The 21524-nt window shown below is 39.7% G+C and overlaps 1 protein-coding gene across 1 annotated transcript; it reads left to right on the top strand.

The window, feature by feature from the left end:
- The first annotated feature begins 130 nt into the window (after positions 1–130).
- On the top strand, positions 131–21224 carry LOC144500640 (pyruvate dehydrogenase (acetyl-transferring) kinase isozyme 2, mitochondrial-like). The gene is made up of 11 exons (XM_078223901.1): positions 131–351; positions 3927–4068; positions 8422–8493; positions 9164–9348; positions 9600–9689; positions 11933–12010; positions 13778–13854; positions 15496–15594; positions 15872–15982; positions 16091–16204; positions 19026–21224. Exons 1-11 carry the CDS (start codon positions 234–236, stop codon positions 19167–19169), a joined length of 1230 nt encoding a protein of 409 aa, XP_078080027.1. The 5' UTR covers positions 131–233; the 3' UTR covers positions 19170–21224.
- Positions 21225–21524: the final 300 nt, after the last annotated feature.

Consider the following 21524-nt stretch of genomic DNA (forward strand, 5'->3'; position numbering starts at 1 on the left):
TCAGGACGCGATGACGTCCTCGTAACGCCGGCGCGTGTAGTGTGCGTGCGCGCGCGTGGGTGCGCGCGCGGTGTGTTTGTGTCTGGGGAGTGAAGCGAGGGTGGGGGGAGAGGCGGGGCCAAGGGGGGGTGGACACAGAGGGCGGGGTTTGTGGCCGCTGATTATGCAGATTGCGGCTCGAGCGCTGCAGACTCGGCCGGCGGGTGGCTGAGGAGAGAGGGAGCTGGAGCGCCATGAAGTTCGTCCGCTTCTTGATGAAGAACACGGCTTTGGCCAACGTGCCCAAACATATCGACCATTTTTCCAAGTTCTCGCCCTCCCCGCTCTCCATTAAGCAGTTTTTGGATTTCGGTGAGCGTTTTTATTTATTTATTTTTTTTGTGGGGGGGAGGGGGAGTGCAGTTTGGGAGCTGCCTCTCAAAATGGGGGCTCCCTCAGGCAGGGAAATGGTGGGGTTGATCTGTGTTCAACTGCAGCCACTCGCCCTTATTTATTTTTTGTTGAAATCCTGAAGGCATTCGATCAGATGCTGTTTGGAGTTCATTGTTTTTGTGGTGTGTTTACGGAAATGTGCATCAGTTATCTGCGGGTCAGCCTTGGCTCATGTCAAATTTTATAACCTTTGTTGTTTTAGAAAAGGTACCCTGCTCCCCAATAATAAATGTTAAATTGACACGGTGTACAGTGCTAAGGTCGGATCTTTTCCAACGCAGTGGCCCTTCCAAGAAGATCCCACTTGGCAGTCAAAGGGGCTCTCTGCCACCCCCCCCCCCCTTCTCCTCTGCCCCCTTGACTTTGAGAGGCTTCCTTGCTTCAAGTCATCTGGGACATGGGGTGGTGGTGGAGGTGGGACACTGAAATCAATGCGGGTGAATACCAAGAGTTGGCTGCAAGCCATGCTCTGCAACTTGCAAGTTCAGATTGTTTAAAACAGTGCAACAGACGAATGGTGCAAACATTGAGCTGCCTGCCCCTTTTGCATAAGTCGTTCATCTTGCAAGGAAGGCAGTGGTTACATCAGCCTACAGGATCCGCACTGCATTGTAAACAGACATCTGCATCAGAGCAGGAGTTAGGGGGTCCTACATTTTCCACCGACTTGGAGTTGCCTAAAGAATACTTGCGCCAAAACATTGGCATATTCTCTGCGCAAAAGGTCGAGAATATTTGTGACTAGTGCTGGCCCTGTGTGGTATTCTGCTTGCTTTATGCTGGTATTTACGTTCCAGTCCATACTCGTATGATCAGGAGAATATTTGTTGACGTGAAGGTTGCTGCAAATTTCATTAGAACCTGCGGATGAAATTATTTGAGTTTCATGAGGGAGAATGCTGAATTTTGTTATTACTTTACCTGCCTACTTTCGATTTCAGCTGTCACATTTAGTTCAACAACAATACTTTGACACAAGCTGCAATAAAGTGGTGGAAGTCCTGAAATCGTTTAAGAAATGGTTGGATCCTGAAATGGGAGAAACGTCAGGATATCTGCATTAATGAACCAAAATGGGTTAGGATCATTGAATGGTATGGCATGGAAGGAGGTCATTCAGCCGTTCTCTATTCTGGCTCTGACAGAGCATTCCAGTTCATCATGTTGAATGGCCTTCCTCACCCATAGCTTTCTTGGGGTGATATGAATTAAGCTCTATTTATACAATGAAAGGTTCCGATAAAGCCTTGTGTTTTGTGTTACGGTGAATGTTTCTGACTTGCTATGCATTGTCAACGTTTTATTTTTATACTTTAGTGGAGCAGAGAAGTTGAAACATAAATAATAGGCAGTTCAACAGCAGTCCGTCTGCTCAACCTATGAGGCCACTTTTGTCATTGAAATAAGAGCATGACTGATCTTTTACCTCAGCTGCACCCTCTCACACTTTTTCCCCATATCCATTGATACCCTCAATAAACATCTACAGATTTCTTCCTCGAACAAGCGCTTTAGCTGAGCATCCACAACACAGAGGTGCACAATCCCAAAGATTCACTATCCACTAAATAAAGAACATTCTTCTCATCTCAATGCTAAATGACCAACCTCCTATTCTGAGACTGAGACCTAGTTTTGACTCGCCAGTGAAGGGAAACATTCTCGCAGCATCTATCCTGATTTGACTCCTGACCGCACTAAAACCAAATGATGTGATGAACCTTTTTGTCAGACAGAGAGCATGAACTGCAACTGGGGCATCACATGGTATAATATGCTAGCTCACCTTGCATTTTATAACTACCAGTCTCAGCACTTGTGTAGTCTTAACGAGAGCTGGAAATAGAAGCAAATATTTCCTGTGAGAACAATGAATATTAATATCAGGAATAGAGATTTAATTTGGAGAACTGTTAACATTGACAGAACTTACAAAAGTTGCAGTAATATTGTTTGATATTTATCTCTTGTCACCTGGGTTTGGTAATTACTAGTTCATCAACGTAGCATCAAATTATCATTCCTCCACAGGATTGTAAGTTGGCCAACAACGATGATTTTTGTTTTTTTCAAATTCTTTCCCTAACTACTCTTAAAGGCATTCTCTCTAACGAGGCACATTACTCATGTGCCTTGGGATGTTTTTGCTATGTTAAAGGGGCCTGTAAGTGGAAGTTATTGTTCTTTGCGAGCCTATGTCGGTGGATTATTGGATTGCAGAGGATATCATGTAACCATTTCCTGGCAGAAGATCATTGGATAATAATTAAGAATGTGAAACATAGGTTTCTTTTTTGTTTTAGCTCAAGATCACTGAATCCCAAACTGCTGTCCAGCTGGTATCCAGTGACTGGGAGCAGGCTAAGAACTTTGTCTGAGTATTTTCACACTAATCCATTCAGCCATGAGGGCACAGCTTCTAGACCTATGCCACGAGTGCAAAAGCCACTGAAGCTGCATTTCATTATCTGTATCAATGCAAAAGATCCATGTTGAATACCAATAGCATAGATTCGAAGCATGCCACTCTGACTTGCCAAAACCCCTTGATGTGATCGCATGGATCTTTCCATGCAGCCTAAAAGTTTGAAATATAAAGTTAAACATCATTTGGTTAATCAGGCTCGTCAAACACGTTAGAATATAGGAAAAATAACTTGTTCTTTGGAACTGCAGTCCAGTTTTGTTTCTCATTGGTTTCAGCAGCCACAGATCTCACATTTCTTCTTGCATCTGCCCGTGTGAATTTATCCAATTATACCGAAAATCGCATCTCTTTCCCAAGAATCAATACACTGCCATTGGTATACTTTCATTATGAAGTATGTATACTTCATCACATGTACATGTAGAAATATTCATTATGTAAATAACCTAGGAGATATTTTTAGTTATAACCTGTTTCTCCTTCGCTTGGAGTCTTGTCAGTTCTCTTCCTACCAGTAGCCACCTCATTGACATAACCTCAGGAATTAAGCAGAATTATAAGGAATCTCGTATTTTTCTAATTCTGAACATCAAATACTGATAGATCGAGCAAGAAACTTTGGCACAAGCTGAATACATAGCAGTACCCGATTGATCTGTAAGTTTTCTAGGTGCACATATCACTCTCTTGGAAATCACAGGTGGAATTTAATTTTTAGTATTCCCAAATGAATCCATTTGTTAGTACTCCAAGTACTGATGCTGGTGCATGTGGTGTCATCAAATCTGTTCCACAGAGGGACAAGAGTCAGAATGAAAGGTCTCTACAGGGAGAGAATATAGAACTAAACACATGGCTTAATAATAAATCATAGCCTCAAGTATGTGTTTAGGCATCAACTGCAGATAAAATTGAGGTGTACATGTCAGGCATGCTCATACTGAGTTCCCAGTGCAGTGGAACTGTTCTCCAGCACAATTCTGGCTATTTTTAGAAGGGTAGAAAAATGGGAGGAAATTGTTGAATCTTAACATTGAAGTACAGTGTTGCATTCTTATCCACTTAGGATCAACAAATGCCTGTGAGAAGACCTCCTTTATGTTTCTGAGGCAAGAGCTGCCTGTGAGACTCTCTAATATTATGAAGGAAATCAATCTTCTCCCAGACCGGCTACTTGGCACACCTTCCGTTCAATTAGTGCAAAGCTGGTGAGTAGGCCACACAGAAGGTGTTCATACCTGCTAGAGAATGTCCTCTTTGGAGAAGAATCTGTCTCTTGTGTGGCTTCTTCAAAGTAGTAAATTTTGAATGAGGAATGAATAATGTCAATGTGCAATACTGATATCTTTCCCATCCAATTCAGCAATGTTGACTTTCTCATTGTGACAATATTAGAAGGAACTTGCTGATAGGCATTTGGCTATATATGTTTGCAAGTGATATGAGTTGACTTGTCTAGTTGGCAGATATAAGCTGACTTATCCTGCTTAAATTATCTGGCTAGTTGTCCAGCTGGAGCAGTATAATGTATGCTGTGAACTTTCCCCTACTTCAGTTATGAGGCTGTTATTTACATTGTACTTCCACCCTCTCTTGGATTGCGTCTTGATTGTAAAAGCCAGTTCAAAATAGTATTTTTATTGGAGTTCACAGTGTGATACTGAGGCTATTTTAATTCTGTTTATTATCAATAGATTACTGCCAAATTTGATTGCAATTGTTTCATTATATTGTGGTCCACTGTATGGTTATACAATGAATTCAGCATCAATAGAATTCAAAGTAGTGTTAATTTTCCAGTCATTAATTTCCAGAATGAATCTTTTTTACAAGTTTTGTGAGGCTATCTTGAGGAGATGGGCTTGCATTACTCATATTGAGACCTGAACTTCTCTAGACTGCAGTATTGGGCTGACAACTGTACTTTATAGGAGGCTTAATGGCGACTACTTCCTAGTCTCCAATTAAAAATTGAGCATAAAGTAAAAATGTGCGTTTAGCAAAAAGAAACACTCTTGGGCTTGTTTTGAAAATCTGGCTTAGTGCCCAGAGTAGCTAAAAACCATGGTGTTAGGAAATGGAGCATTTTTGCACTTGTGCATTTAATATTTGTATTAAGCATTCCCATGACGTTCTCTTAAATTCTGCACAATAAATTTTAACTTCCAGTGTGAGCATTCATTATTGCATCTATGTTTAAGTTTATTTATTAGTGACACAAGTAGGCTTATATTAATACAGCAATGAAGTTGCTGTGAAAGTCCCCTAGTTGTCACCCTCCGGTGCCTGTTCGGGTACACTGAGGGAGATTTTAGCATAGCCAATGCACCTAACTAGCATGTCTTTCAGACTGTGGGAGGAAACTGGAGCACCCGGAGGAAACCCATGGAGACACGGGGAGAACATGCAGACACTGCACAATGACCCAAGCTGGGATGCGAACCTGGGTCCCTGGCACTGTGAGGCAGCAATGCTAACCACTGTGCCACCATGTCGTCCATATCTGCAATTTCCATATTCTAAATGGGACAGCGTCATGAATCGGCTGCCAAACAATGTCAATAATAAGTAAATTTGCACTTGGGATACACGTGCTAGTTAACTATGTTGGACATGCCCAAGCCTATTTTATTAGAAATGCTTAAAATTATTTGGAAGGAAGAAGCGGTGGCACAGTGATTAGCACTGCTACCACACACACCGCCACGGATCCAGGTTCAATTCCCAGCTTGGGTCACTGTCTCTGTGGAGTTTGTATAATCTCCCCGTGTTTGCGTGGATTTCCTCCAGGTGTTCCAGTTTCTTTCCACAGTCCGAAAGACGTGCTGGTTAGGTGCGTTGGCTATGCTAAATTCCCCCTCAGTGTACCTGCACTGGTGTGGAGTGTGGTGACTAGGGGATTTTCACACTGGGGACTAGGGATTTTTCACAGTGGGTGCAATTGTTGTCAGTGCAGACTCGATGGGCCGAATGGCCTCCTTCTGCACTATTCTATGAATAATTCTGTATTGATGCCAATGAATCTGACCTGTACAGAGCCTTGCAGCATGGTGTACGTTCTAGCTGCATAAACTGAAAAAATATTTAGCTAATGTGCAACTGAATCAACAGATCTGGAAAGTTCCAGTTCCAATCACTAGTTTATGCTGAGCTAATTGATTTTTGCTGGAATGATGCTGGTGCGCTATAATCGGTCACTATGACTCTGAGCTAACAAGAGCAAAGATTAGAATATTTTTGTGCTTGATCACTATGAAGTGCGCTAATGTGCAGACATTGACCCAGACTGCAGTTAGGTCCAGTGCGAAGTCAACAGTACACTTGCAGTTTGACTGAGCTCCCAATGTTGCTAGGCTTTGGAGGGCTGCTGTATCTGAATAAAAGGAAAGAAGAGCGTTTAAAACTAAAATTTAAAATAATGTTTGAAATGAATAACAAAATAATTTAGTCCTTTTTCATTAAATAATTCGTTTTTTGGATGCTTTTTTAAGGGTGGTTGTGTTTTCAAGGTACTTGAACATGGGGGGGGGGGTTAAACTAAACTAATTATTTACTCTGGCAAAGGCAATTTCTATGACCAGAAATATTTCTCAGATGGTGATCATGTCCAGATGGCAGATGTTGCAAATGGGAACAGCTTGAGTGATATTGAAGGTCATCAATTGGTAATTTTCAGAAAATTTGGCACTATGCTTTAACAAAGCAAATGGACAATTGTGTTCTTTCTGCCCTGTTCAGTGCCCCCCTACTCCAGTCACAGCTCTCAAAGTGGCGTAATCAAGGAAATTGTCTCAGCCAAGCAGTCAAAACTCATACTGCATCCTGATCTTCTGATTTTGACCTTTTTCATACTGGACACTCAGCTCTGTGAAGCCACCCTGAATTCTTATTTACAGCAGAACACCTTCACCACAAGCATATTTTTATTTATTTGTTTACACATTGCTAGTGTACTGTTCCGAACAAATGTGAGCATATATTTTCGTGTTGGAAAGACCACCCTTTTTGAAGTAGGTTAGCTGAAAAAAACTTTAGAAATGCTTGCCTTTTTCAACATTTAGCTGCACTTTCCTGCCTTGCACCACAGCTGAATTCTGAACCCATTCAACAAAGCTAAAGGGCCTTTAAGGTTCAGAGACCTCACCGTGACACTACGTCAAACCTTACTGTGCCAAATTAGAGGTCAACCTCTGGTAAAAATGAAATAGTTCAAAATTGAATCAATATTTGGGCTTCAGAAATGAGATAGTATTCGCAGGCTTGTTTTGATTTGTTACTCAAACAGCAGAGGAGACAATGACCATTTGTGATCCCCTCATTGCTACTGGTTAGACATGCAAAAATGAAAAATCCCCTCCTTCCCCATATTTCCCTCCAGATCATTAAATTAGGATTTTTGAACTCTGTTCTATGCTATTATCTGTTTCCAGTTGAAGTGACAATGGTGGAATTGCAATCGGCTACCCTTCAAGGAGCAGGTTTTCAGAAAATGACCACAGCCAGTTGCTGTGGTGTCTTCTTTCAGATGTAGCAACAGAATGACAAATGGTGATCGACTGGGAATGTTGAGTTACAAAGGGACCTGGGTGTCCTTGTACAGTCACTGAAAGAAAACATGCAACTGCAGCAAGCAGTTAAGAAGGCAGATAGTATGTTGACCTTCATTGCAAGAGGATTTGAATTTTGAAATAGGGATGCCTTACTGCAGTTATGATGTGGAGATGCCGGCGTTGGACTGGGGTGAACACAGTAAGAGAGTTTTAACAACACCAGGTTAAAGTCCAACAGGTTTATTTGGTAGCAAATAAATTTGCTACCAAATAAACCTGTTGGACTTTAACCTGGTGTTGTTAAAACTCTCTTACTGCAGTTACACAGGGCCTTAGTGAGACCATACCCAGAGTACTGTGTGCAGTTTTGATGATCTTACCTAAGAAAGGATAAACTTGCCATAGGGGGAGTGCAGTGAATGTTCACTGGACTGATTCCTACGATAGCAGGATTGCCATGTGAGGAAAGATGGGGTCACTGGGTCTGTAATCACTGGAATTCAGAAGAATGCGAAGGGATCTAATTGAAACATATATGAAATGCTGACAGGGCTCGACAGACTGGATGCAGGGATGTTATTTCCATTGGTTGCGGATGTCTAGAAGAGGTCACAGTCTCGGCATCTGGGGTAGGCCATTTAGGACTGAGATGAGGAGAAACTTCTTCACTCAGTGGTGAACATGTGGAAATCTCTGTGAAAGCCAAGTTTAAGAAGGAAATAGATTTTTAGACTCTAAAGATGTCAAGGGATATGAGAAGAGCGTGGGAGTAGAATGTTGAGATAGAGGTTCAACAACGATATTGAAGGGCTAAATGGCCTACTCCTCGTATTTTCTCCATTTTGATTGTATCCTGTAAATTCTGGCGTTGTCTCCCATGAAAGTCCCAAATTTGTTAACTACTTTGATTTGCACAAAACACACTGACCATTCATAAAATTCTTCATGTATGCATAATGCATAAAATTCTATGATAAACAACTGATGCATGCTATCTTTTTAATCATCTAGGTATATCCAGAGTCTCTTGGATATTCTTGAATTCTATCATCGGAACCCTGATGATCACAGTGTTTTATCAGGGTATGGATTTTTTATTTATCTTGGATAACATTTCAAGACTGTGTCTCTGGTATTTTAAGGTATCATTTGCTTACTGATTATTTGACTGAATGTTCAACTATTCAGCCCTTATCAAAAAAACAATTTATTGGTGTCTTGCATTGAAAGCCTGTTCACTGTGATTGTGAAATTAAAGTCCTGTTAACAGCAACAGGTCCATCTTTAAAATTTAGGTTTAGCAATTGCATTTCAGAATATGTAAAATTCATTTCTCTCTGTAATGACTTGCTATTGAAATTGCAAGACCCCAAAGTGGTGAAACTTTCAGTATTGAAACTGAACTATTAATTACAAGGGAGGAAAGAAACCCAAACTTTTTCTGCGTTTAGTTGGGAGGAATTTCACCTTGCATATTGGTACCCTTCTAATACTTCCAGATTTTCAGGATGCTGGCTGTAACTAGTTTGAAAAAAAAACAAAATATCAGAAAATTCTTTGGGCAACTTTTTAGATACCTTAATATTGGTCTTTTAAATTCAATTCTGGAAGCCTGACATGAGCCAACTACTTGCACTATTCTGGATTCTGTAAAATGGCTGGATCTGAGATGGATCTCATCTGACTTGATGTATGAGGCTTTTATTTGTAGTATAGCTGAAAGGCTTTGATTTTAATTTGTGTATATTCTTAGTTTTACAGATGCCTTAATCACAATTCGGAACAGGCATAATGATGTTGTTCCAACAATGGCTCAGGGTGTAATCGAGTACAAGGAATCATTTTTAGAAGATAGCATCACCAGTCAAAATGTGCAGTACTTTCTGGATCGATTTTACATGAGCCGTATTTCTATCAGGATGCTTATCAATCAGCATAGTAAGTGCAAAATTTGAGAGAAACTCCATGTTGTATTTCACAAGCGAGATATGCTATAGAAACAGCTTTATCAATTCTTTAATAGTGAGATAATGTAATAAACCTCTTCTTTGCATAAATAGTGTACAGTGGAACATTTTGAATATTTATGAATTTAGTGTTCTAAATGACAAGGTTATTATGAATATGTTCTTGATGGATTTGTTTAAATATCAGGAACTGTATATGCCAACTTTTCTTTATTTCCTTAGCACTCATTTTTGGAGGCACAACAAATCCAGCTCATCCAAAGCATATAGGCAGTATTGATCCAGACTGTGAAGTTGTAGATGTTATCAGGGGTAAGTCATTCCTTTTTTCATTTGGGGGAGAAATATTCTTCTGTATTGATTTAAGATTTGTGAAAATTCACAAACAGAATCTCCGTTTTAGCTGTCTATTTATATTTTCATAGATTTAAGACCATAAGAGATAGGAGCAGAAGTAGGCCATTTGGCCCATCACTTCTGCTCCATGGCTGATCTGATGTGATAATCCTCAACTCCACTTTCCCTCATGCCCATAACCAAAAGAGGGCACAAACCCAGGGTCTCGTGAGAGGGCGGAATTGAAGGAAATCCATCATAAGAAAATGGTGCTGGGGAAATTAATAGGGTTAAAGGCTGACAAATCACCAGGGCCTGGTAATCAACATCAAAATATTACAGGCCCTGCAAATATTGGATGCATTGGTGGTCATCTTCCAAAATTCTATAGACTGGAGCAGTTCCTATAAATTGGAGGGTGGCAAATATAACCCCATTATTTGAAAAGGGAGAATTACAGACCAGTTAGCCTGGCATCTTCCCCGTAGTGGGGAAGATGTTAAATTCTATTATCACATAATAGACTCTTCTGGAAAACATTAAAAGGATTGGACCGCATGGGTTTATGAAATACAAATCATGCTTAACAAATCTATTGGCGTTTTTAAGGAAGAACCAGTGGATGTGCTGTATTTAGACTTTCAGAAGACTTTTGATAAAGTCCCTCACAAGAGGTTAGTGGGCAAAATTAAAGCACCTGGAATAGGAGGTAACGTATTGACTTGGATCAAGAATTGGTTGACATACAAGAAACAGAGAGTGGGAATAAATGGGTCTTTTTGAGTGGCAGGCAGTGACTAGTGTGGTACCACAGGGATCAGTGCTTGGGCCTCAGCTGTTTACAATATATAAATGATCTGGATGAGAGAACCAAATGTAACATTTTCAAGTTTGTTGATGTCACAAAACTGGGCGGAATTTTGAGTTGAGGAGGATTCAAAGAGGCAACTTTCCATTTGCTTACCTGCTGAACTTGCATGCTAGCTTTTCGCGATTTATGCATAAGGACCCCCAAATCCCTCTGTGCCACATCTTTAAGTGCATTACTCTACATTATATTCCATCTCACAGGTTTTTGCCCACTCACTTAACCTGCCTATATCCCTCTGTAGACTCTTTGTAGCATCCTCACTGCTTACCTGCTCACCTATTTTGCATCATCCACAAACTTAGCAATAGTACATTCACTTCCCTTGTGTGAGTCAGTAATATATATTGTAAGTAATTGTGGCACCAGCACCGATCCCTGTGGTATTTGCTAGTTCACAGGTTGCCATCTTGAAAATGCACCTCTTATCCCAACTCTTGTCTTCTAGAGTTAGTTGAAACTCTATCCATGGTAATATCCTATCTCCAACACCATGGGCTTTGCGGTACCTTATCGAACACTTTTTGGAAATAAAAATATATTACATATACTGGTTCCCCTTTATCTCTGCTGCTCATTACCACCTCAAAGAATTCTAGTAGATTTGTCAGGCATGATTTCCCCTTCCTGAATGAAGTCATGCTGACTCTGCTTGATTATATTACTCTGTTATTACATCCTTTATAATGGTCTCTAACATTCTGACAATGACAGATATTAAGCTAACTGACCTATAATTACCTATTTTTTGTCTCCCTTTTTGAATAAGGGTATTTGCATTAGCAGTTTTCCAATCTTCTGAGACTTTTTCAGAATGTAAGGATTCTTGCAAGATTACTGCCATTGCATCCACTACCTCTGTACTTTAGTGGAATGTTAAGTCAGCATAGAAGCTCTGGGATGATAATGTTCCCATTAGTTATTTGTGTTACCCACAGCACTAAATCTGGTTGCTAATACTAAGCTATGATCTTTTGAGAAACTTAACAGTAGCCGCTTCGAATAATGTACCCAGATTGGCTGCTACTGTTTCAGATGGTGATGCTCTGCTTACTGTACAAAATGTCTGTCCTTGTTCACAAATGATTCTTGTGAGTATCTGGGATACATTTTTTTGCTTGATGCTTCCTGTCTCCGCCTGCCTTCAAGCTCAGTGGTCAAAATCAGGATTCAAACATGTTCGTAATCTCTGGTGAAATTTCATGTTCCATGAAGTATCATAAAGCACATGTAGTGAGTAATCTGATATAGAAGCTTTGCGTAAAGCAGTTGTACATCAATATGTGCATTTTTGCAAGGAAAGAGTTTGCTATTGCTTTACAGATGGTCACTATCAGCTCACTTTTCACAGATGCGTACGAAACTGCCAAGCTTCTTTGTGACCAATATTATATGGACTCCCCTGCACTAGAAGTGGACCAATACAATGGTAAGGTTGCATGAGTTGGTTTATAATTGTTGCCAATGTTGTAGCTCTGTTCAGTGCTGCTTCTTTGTCAATCCTTCTGAAATTGTTGCTTGTGCTGGGCAGTTAATGTTTAACTTGGGCTGAGGCCTGACAACTTGATATATACATATCCTTGCAGAGCTGTCACATTTACACATGACAGACCTGCTTTACTATTGTTTACTTTGATACGTCTGCTACCAAGAAATTTTAAAGAACCGGGAGTAGACCATTTGGCCCCTCGAGCCAATTCCATCGTTCAATGAAATCATGGCTGATCTGCAACTTAACTTCAAGACCTTTGCTTTGTATCCCTTTTAATACCTTAAATAAGGGGGATGGTTAGCTCAGTTGGCTAAATAGCTGACATGTGATCCAGACTAATGCGAACAGTGTGGGTTTGATTCTTCTGGCAGAGTTAGACTTGGGATCTGTCTCCTTGGCATGCCTTTGAGAGTGGAAGGTGTTACACAACTTTAATTTAAACACTTTCCGAGCATTCCAGTTTAACGAGACAAACAAGGATTGTGATTCAACAATTCCTTTATTTAACACTTCTAGTACCAACTCCAACAGAAACAGTTGCAACTCATTAACTCTTTACTGAACTTGAACTCTTAACTTTAACTGAACATCAACTTTAACTATTTAACTGAAAATAGATACTACTGAGTTTAAGAAAACCTTGGCCAAGAAATAATCTCGATGTAGAATCTTGCTCTCTCTGAAGTATCCTTCAGCTTCTTCGTGCGATGGTTGGCCTCTTTGCATTATTGCTGCCAAACAAAGAACTCCTATCTTTTGTCCACAATTCTCCACTCACTTCCGGAAGATTCTGTGTCATCCAGCCAACTCAGAAACCGTGGCTCGAACATCCGGTGAAATTACTTTTGAGCGAAGCCAGTGCACTTAATTCAAACTGCATACTCCATACGTAGCAGCCATAAATCGGAGCCATAGTGTCTTAGTTAATGTAAACAACTTCCCTTATCTGGGTCAACATAGGAAGCTTCAGATCACGGCTCCCAGACCAGAGCCTATTTAAGACCTACATCTGGTTTTAAACTATAAGTTGACCAAAATTCCCAGCATGCTTCACTCTCAGCCAGAATAGCCATTTTAAAGCCACTATTGCCATTATTGTTGTTAAATCATTGTTACAGCCGTTCTTCCTCTGTCCGTGAAGGCAAGCCAAACTGCCAAGAAAAATGGCTCGGGATGAAGCATCAGCAGACAATGAGCCAAGGACCTGCCTTCAGGCAGAGCACATATAGGCATTGGGGAACAAAAATCTATCAATCTTGGATTCAAAATTAACAACTAATCTAGTATCAATTGCTGTTAGCAGCAGAGCATTTTGATCTTCTATCACCACTTGTACTACTATTTTGCATGCTGTACATGTGGCTCTGATTTTTTAGATGGGGTCTTAGTAGTAGACTCCCCAAACTGAATAAATGGTTACTCTCTACCTTATTTGTCCCACTTAGTATTTTGAAAATTTCTATGCCCTTAACCTTTTAAATTACAGGAGGATCTCTGCTTGTAATTTAACCATTGACTCTAGGTATCATTCTGGTAAATCCACCCTGTACTCCCGCCACAGCCATCTATTATTTTTAAGATATGGTGCCCGGGACTGCTTACAGTACTCCCCAAGTGTAGTCTAAACAGTTTTTGATGTATTGCTAATGACTTCTTGAAAGAGAATTTCTTCTAACATGTGATTCTCTCTCTCTCTCATTCCAGCAGTGAATGGTTCAGGACCTGTCCATATTGTATATGTGCCATCTCATCTCTATCACATGCTATTTGAACTTTTCAAAGTAAGAAACCAGCTTTTTATTTATTGAAATGTTTCATTAATTATTGCACAATGTTAGAATATTGTTGACCTTTATGTAGAAATGTTTTTCCAGTTTTGAGTAAATATTTTGTCATGACTGTACGCAAACTGTAGCGGACTGGGGAAAGTAAACTTCGTGCATTGAGAGCAAAATGCCTTTTTAATCCAAGATATGCAGTTAAGGATTGTTCTCATTTATTATCCCTATTTTACCTAATTTTTCAGATCCTCTGAAGTCTAAACAAATGATATTTTAGAATCGTAGAATCCCTACAGTGCAGAAAGAGGCCATTCAGCCCATTGAGCCTGCACAGGCAACAATCTCTATTCTCACATATTTAACCTGCTAATCCCCCTAAATAAGGGTCTATTTAGCATGGCCAATCAACCTAACCCGCACATCTTTGGACTGTGGGAGGAAACCAGAGCACCCGGAGGAAACCGACACAGACACAGGGAGAACGTGCAAACTCCACACAGACAGTCACCCAAGGTCAGAATTGAACCCGCGTCTCTGACGCTGTGAGGCAGCAGTGCTAACCACCGTGTCACCCCAAATTCTGACTTTAAGAACTGTGAAACTTTCAGAACAGGGGCCCGGTGATGACACACACCAGCTGAGAGGTATCCACTTTTCTCTAATCTCAGTTTCATGCCACTCGCAACACAACTCCCTTCTTAATAGCATGTATTGTCAAAATTCAAATGCAAAGAGGTTTGTGCTACAATAGTCTGAAATTTTTCCAATTGAATTCCTTTCACTACCTCAGCTGTTTATAAAAGAAAGTAAGCAGCGGGGGGGGGGTGAGCATTAGCAATAGGAGGTGTAACTTAGCGCTGGAGACAAGTGAGCAACAGCTATGGGAGGGAACAAGAGCTACTATTGAATCCTTGCACCGGATTGCAACAGAGAATATTATGAATTTCTGTTGTCCTTTATTAGTCAATCATAGAGTATTCTGTGAAATGCAACTTGCACATGGATAACCTACATAATTGAGTAGAGTTGCAATGTTGCTTTTATCGCTGCAGTGAAAGTTTTATGTACTTAATTTATTAACCACTGCTGTACGTGCACCATTAATAGATGTAATAATCGTGCTGGGAAATACTTTTTCTACATACTGCAAGTGTTCATATAGATGCATTTTACAATTGATAACATATAGAATCCCTACAGTGCAGAAAGAGGCCATTCGTCCCATCGAGCCTGCACAGACAACAATCCCTATCCTCACATATTTACCCTGCTAATCCCCATACGCTAAGGGGCAATTGAGCATGACCAATCAACTTAACATACATATCTTTGGACTGTGGGAGGGAACCAAAGCACTTGGAGAAACCTGCGCAGACCCAGGGAGAACATGCAAACTCCACACAGACAATCACCCAAGGCTGGAATTGAACCCGGGTCCCTGGCGCTGTGAGGCAGCAGTGCTAGCCACCACGCCGCCTAATACTTTATTAAGCAGTTGTTTAAAAAATAATAATACCTCATGAGGTTGTGGTCATTTTGTGTTTATTCAATAGTTCTTTTATTACTATCTGATTGGCGATGTATTGACTTTTGTGCTGTGTCAGTAAAATAAAACATTAGTTCCATGTCTTTTTATTCAAGAATGCCATGAGAGCTACTGTAGAAAGTCATGAATCCAGTCCTCATCTTCCATCTATCAAAGTAAAAGTTGCACTGGGTGGTGAAGATGTCACGATTAAGGTGAAAATGATTTTTGTTTTATTTTAAAATTATTTTATGGACTATATTAAACAGCGAATAGATCATCCAAATTGACAATTCAACTTCTGACAAAATAGCATGGTAGGTGTTTTTTAAAAAAAGCATTGACTTTTCCCCTCGAGTGTACTCTCGCAATTTCAGTTCCTTACTCTAGTTATCCGATGGAAATAGCATCTTGATTATGCATTGCGTTATAAAATACTAATAATGAGAAGCATTTTGTTTTTCATTTAATCACCTGCCTTCTTTGTCATAGATGAGTGACAAAGGTGGTGGTGTTCCCCTAAGTAAGATCGACCGGCTGTTCAGTTATATGTATAGCACAGCTCCCACACCACACTTGGGAAGTTCCAGAGGTACACCACTGGTATGTATTTATTCACATATATACGTACTGTGCACTAGCATATTTAATCAATACTGACATTTTATTTTGCAAATGTAGTCTGTTCATGCAGTGTTATTACATTTTCAGGCTGGTTTTGGCTATGGGCTGCCTATTTCAAGACTTTATGCCAAGTACTTTCAGGGAGATCTTCAGCTCTATTCTATGGAGGGTTATGGGACCGATGCAGTCATTTATCTAAAGGTGAAGATTTCTTTGCTTGGGATGTATCAAATAATATATACTAGTTTGCTCTGTATTTCAATCTGAAGCATTAAAACAATGTACAGCTCACCGTGTACTAAGACAATGTAGTTAGTAGTATATTACTATAGAGGAAGAGGAAATAACATTCATTTATAACATTCACAACCTCAGGACATCCAAAATATCTTGCAGCTAATGAAATACTTCAGAATTGTAGTCATTGTTGTAATGTAAGGAAATTTGGTAACCATATTTGGTAACTCGGGCGGCACAGTGGTTAGCACTGCTGCCTCACAGCACCAGGGACCCGGGTTCGATTCCCGGCTTGGGTCACTGTCTGTGTGGAGTTTGCACATTCTCCCCATGTCTGCGTGGGTTTCCTCTGGGTGCCCCGGTTTCCTCCCACAGTCCAAAGATGTGCAGGTTGGGTGAATTGGCCGTGCTAAATTGCCCATAGTGTCAGGGGGACTAGCTAGGATAATGCATGGGGTTATGGGGATGGGGCCTGTGTGGGATTGTGGTCGGTGCAGACTCGATGAACCAAATGGCCTCCTTCTGCACTGTCGGGATTCTATGCCTATGTCTATATTTGCATAGTATTGTCCAACAAACTGAGATATGTAATTAAATAGTTTGTTGGTTGAAGGATAAATATTAGCCACAACTCCCCTTTTCTACAAATAGTGTCATGGGAACTCTGGCATTCACCTAAGAGGACAAATACGGCCTCAGTTTAAATTCTCATCGGTAAGACAGCAGTTCTGACAGTGCAGCATTCCCTTAATACTACACCGAGATGTCAGTATAGATTATGTGCTCAGGTCCTGGAATGAGACTTGAACCCACAACCTTTTGACTCAAAGGCAAGAGTGCTGCCTTAGATATGGCTGAATTACATTGAAATTCAGCATGCTTTTTTTTTTACGTAAAACATTTCAGAAGTACAATGTAATTCATTTTAAATATAGAAATTTTAATGTAGATATATGCTCAATGGTGCCGTATTTAAACTGTCGAAAAACTTTTTGAACTCAGTTGTGGCTTATTTTTGACAAAGGTGGAATTGGCAGAAGTAGTCGCCAGCAACGAAATGCATTTTATTTTAGTTTTTGCTGCCTTTGGTGGAATGAAACCTTGGAAAATCAGACAGCAGTTATAGGGGAATTAAAATGGGTGATTGAAATTACATAATCAAAAATATTTTAAGGACAATTTTTAGAAAGGGAAGGAGCTGAGTAGTATGGCAAATACATTCAGCAAAGGTATTGCAAAGCGTGGGACCTAAATAAGTGGAAACTCTGCTAGTAGTCAGGAATATATGGGCAGGCTGAGGGGACAGAAATGCATAGAGACCCGAGAGACTAGGATGCAAATTGGAATGCTAAATTGGAACAGGTTCCAGAGGCTGGAATGGGACTTGGCCTGTGAAGGAGGTGTAAGGAACAGGAGGGGATTTGGAGAGCTGCAAGGACTTGGATTATTACTGCAACTGAAACCTTTTTTGTGTTGGCATGACTGATCAGGTGGTTGTGGGTAGCCCTCAATATTTCTGGATCTGTTTCAGTTGCTTCAACTTTGCCTGTGAAAAGCTTTAGCCACTTTCCCTCCCAAACCAAATCCTACTGACCTCAAGATCGAAGTTGGAACTGATCTACAGTACTTAGGAAAATTCCAAGTCCCTTGGCAAATGTTGCTATATGAGCAACTGAGCCTTCATTCACAACCAATACTGTTGTGCGATGGTGTTCCCTTCCTAGAAGGTAATATGATTAGGATGTGGATTATCCTAGGCCATGCAGCGACTTAATAAGCCTGATATTAACAGGTTTTTTTCTGATTACTACATTTCATGCAGGCAGTATTGCTTAGAAACATAACCGACAAGCAGTTTCCTATTCGAATCTGAAATTTTCATGAGATTATTTGAATGATTCATGGAAAATAATTCTTGAGATATCACAGAAGAGACTAATGTGGAACTTGTAATGGGTTTGCAAGTATTTCCAAAATTCTGATTACTTGATCAGATGAAGGACTGGGTACGATCTTATCAAAACAATTTTAAGTTCTGAACGGGCATGAAAACGGGAGAAATTCGTGCCGTAATTTTGGGTGACTTAAAAATCGAAACTTACCTGGCTTTAGTCAGAAAAAAAAGGCAAAACTAGGTTTCTGCCAGCAGGGGGAGTGGGCAGGGCCTAGCTCACCAGAAAGCCCGCTGATGGCAGCCATTGTGCATGTGCAGATCTCTGTCACTGTCTCCCGTGGGGCTCCACGGGCAAATGCTCCCCCACCCTTCCGAACTCATTCCCATCATGCTGTGATGAGACAGAAATCCTAACTGCAACAACCTTTTACTACCTGGCGGGTCATGAGTCCCACATGTTTAGCTTTGTCTCCTTGTAGCACAACAAATACGATCTAAATGATAAGTGGGATCAGTTTGCCAAATGCTTCAGCTGCCAGAGCCAGTATTGGCAAATCACAGCCATTCCGAAACCCCTCCAAAACGGTGAGAACTGTAATAAGTTTATGGCTATACTCCCATAACTTGCAATGGTCATACAAAATTGACCTCTCTGACACTTCTAATTACAGCTTGTGCTGTCCATTCATCCAGCATTGACTGCTTTTGAATTTGAGCAAAGTAAACAAATGCTTTCTTTTGTAAACTTCATGCTTCCTTGCCAAAAGAAACCCATTCTGACCCAGAACATCCTGATTCCCGTTGTTTATAAAAATTTGCTGAAGTAGACTACTGTTTAAATCTTGTTAGAATTGTATGTTCACTCTTCTGTCTTTGTAATTTCTCTTTTAGGCTCTATCGAAAGACTCAGTAGAGAGACTACCAGTTTATAACAAATCTGCCTGGCGACATTACCAACATAATCATGAGGCTGATGATTGGTGTGTACCTAGTAGTGATCCAAAGAACTTGGCTGTTCACAAGATCCAGCAATGATGCACAAATGGATCAGCTCAACGTTATAATGAATGGTCTGTTGTCCATTTGCAATTTGACATAGCCAGCCAACCACAACATGTGATTTTTAGACGACCGCATGGTTCTTTAGAGTGTACAATAGTATAGAAGCAATAAAAGAGATGAGGGATCTTCTCAACTGGTTAACCTTGAGTTGATTCTAAGCAAGAGTATTTGTCCCTTTTGTTTTGCAGAATCTTACTGTTGAAAGACAAGATCTTTATGGATTTACTTTGGGAGAGAAAATAGTGGCCATGTAAATATTTAAAGCTGTTTCAAGCTTTTGAGTGTCAGAATGTGAAGCAAGCACATTGGGTGGCATTAAAAGTCTGGTTTTAAAAAGCAAGCTAAGAATGTGGGTAACAGTAGCAGTATTACGGAGAAGACTGTTCTGTTTTGTTTTTGGCCAGTAAAAACAGCTGTAGAAATTATAAAGAAGAAATGTCGCCAACATGAAATTTGTGTCTGTACTATATAGATATTCATCTAAATGGTGACATTTCACAAACCACAAATCTCACAAATATTCAAATACTTTTATGGGAAGTATGATTGCATTTATTAAAGTTTTTTTTAAACAGTGTGTGCGTTTAGCTTACATGGATAGATAGTTCTAAAATCATGTGGCCTCCAATCATCAGTGATTCTGGAGTCAAGTTAGGACTAATCCCAAAATGTAGGAACAGGCATGGAAATTCAATTTGTCTAACTGGCTTTGCTGTTTTCGTTAGGTATGGCAGCTTTCTTTATTCCAACTCCTTTCCTTATTCATGTTCTTTAATTTCAAATATTGGTTTTATATCCGTGGCATTTTGGCCAAAACTCCCCTGTATCCTCTCAAATGTTGTAAGGGAAGAAGATAAATTTGGGTGTACTTGGCTTCAGTTCTGTGTTCTGTGGGTAGAGGGAACATTCCTTCCCCCATTAATTTCCCTTTGTATTTTTCAAAACCCCATTTGACTTGCCTCATAACCTGCTTTTCTAGAAATATTACCCAAGTTCGCTCAGCCCCTTTAAACTTGACATCTTCTTGTTCATTCAATGCTGGATTTTTTTCCAAAGCCAAATACATTTTTATATGGTAAACACAATGCTGAACAGAATATTTTGACCAATGCTGCATGTGATTGTAGTAGTTTTTACATTTTAAACAGTTGTGATGAAGTTCAGCATCATAACATTTATGAATTGATTTTTGCTCATGTCAGATATTTTGTTTTGATCACTTGGATCCCTAGACCCCTAAATCCCTTTTGTTCATTCCTTTTTGCCTTCACCCTGCCTCTCCCCCTTCCCCACGGTGTCACTGTTGTACACTTAACTACAATTATGCTGTTCAAATTCTTTGCATTATACGTCTTTCACTTTTGCAATGTTTCACTCGCTCCAAAATTCACTGCACCACTTGTTGCCATCCACAGACATACCCTCATGCCAAATTTGTCATTATAAATAATTGTATTAGTGAAATGGTACATGTTTATTTTTATCTGTATATATATAGTGTGTAAATCTGTATATGAGTTTTATGTAAAATGTGCCAAAGATGTGTTCATTTATGAAGAAAGCAAATCATTGGCCTTTTAAACTGTGCATCTATTGCAATACAGCAGTGCTTTTGTTAAAATTAGAGCACATAGTACCTATGGATCTTGAAAATGATTGATTTAAGCTTAAACGCTTGTTTGATTTTAGAATTAGTTTTGGGAAGGTTAAAAAAAATACTTGGAATTTGATGTGAATTTAAACTAAAACTACCATTATCTTTGTGTGTGATTCTATCTGCTCATTTTTGGTTGTGTGAGATTACTAGCGGCTCTGGCTTTACTCTTTCATTGTACTGTATCATATCATTGTATATTTGTGTACATCAGCATTATATATGCATTGAAAACAGGATCATGTTTGATATGACATCTTGTCGTAAGGACCTAATGTTTAATTTTCTCCAGTCAAACTTTGACTTTCCAGATTTGGTTCAAAATTGAACTTTCAATGATCATTTTGAAAATAAAATTAGCAATTTTAACTGTGTATTGTTGCCTATATTTTCAGCAGATGTCACTTTAAATATTGGACCACCAAAAACACAGTTGTAAGTAGTGTATAATAATCTTGAAAACTAGATAGAGCAACATCTATCCTAGTCATCATACAAATCAGTTTAAAGCTATCCTATCGTTTCTTCCACATGAGTAACTCCATTGAAAGGCATGAGTTCATTGAAACCTGGGTTTCTTTTTGAATAATAATTGAAAATAATGGGACCAATTGATTTAAATTGGGCTTTCGTATCAGAAACATTAATCCTTTCCACGTGAAGGGCACATCTAT

This window comes from Mustelus asterias, chromosome 11 (genome assembly GCF_964213995.1).
Source record: "Mustelus asterias chromosome 11, sMusAst1.hap1.1, whole genome shotgun sequence".
Taxonomy (NCBI): domain Eukaryota; kingdom Metazoa; phylum Chordata; class Chondrichthyes; order Carcharhiniformes; family Triakidae; genus Mustelus; species Mustelus asterias.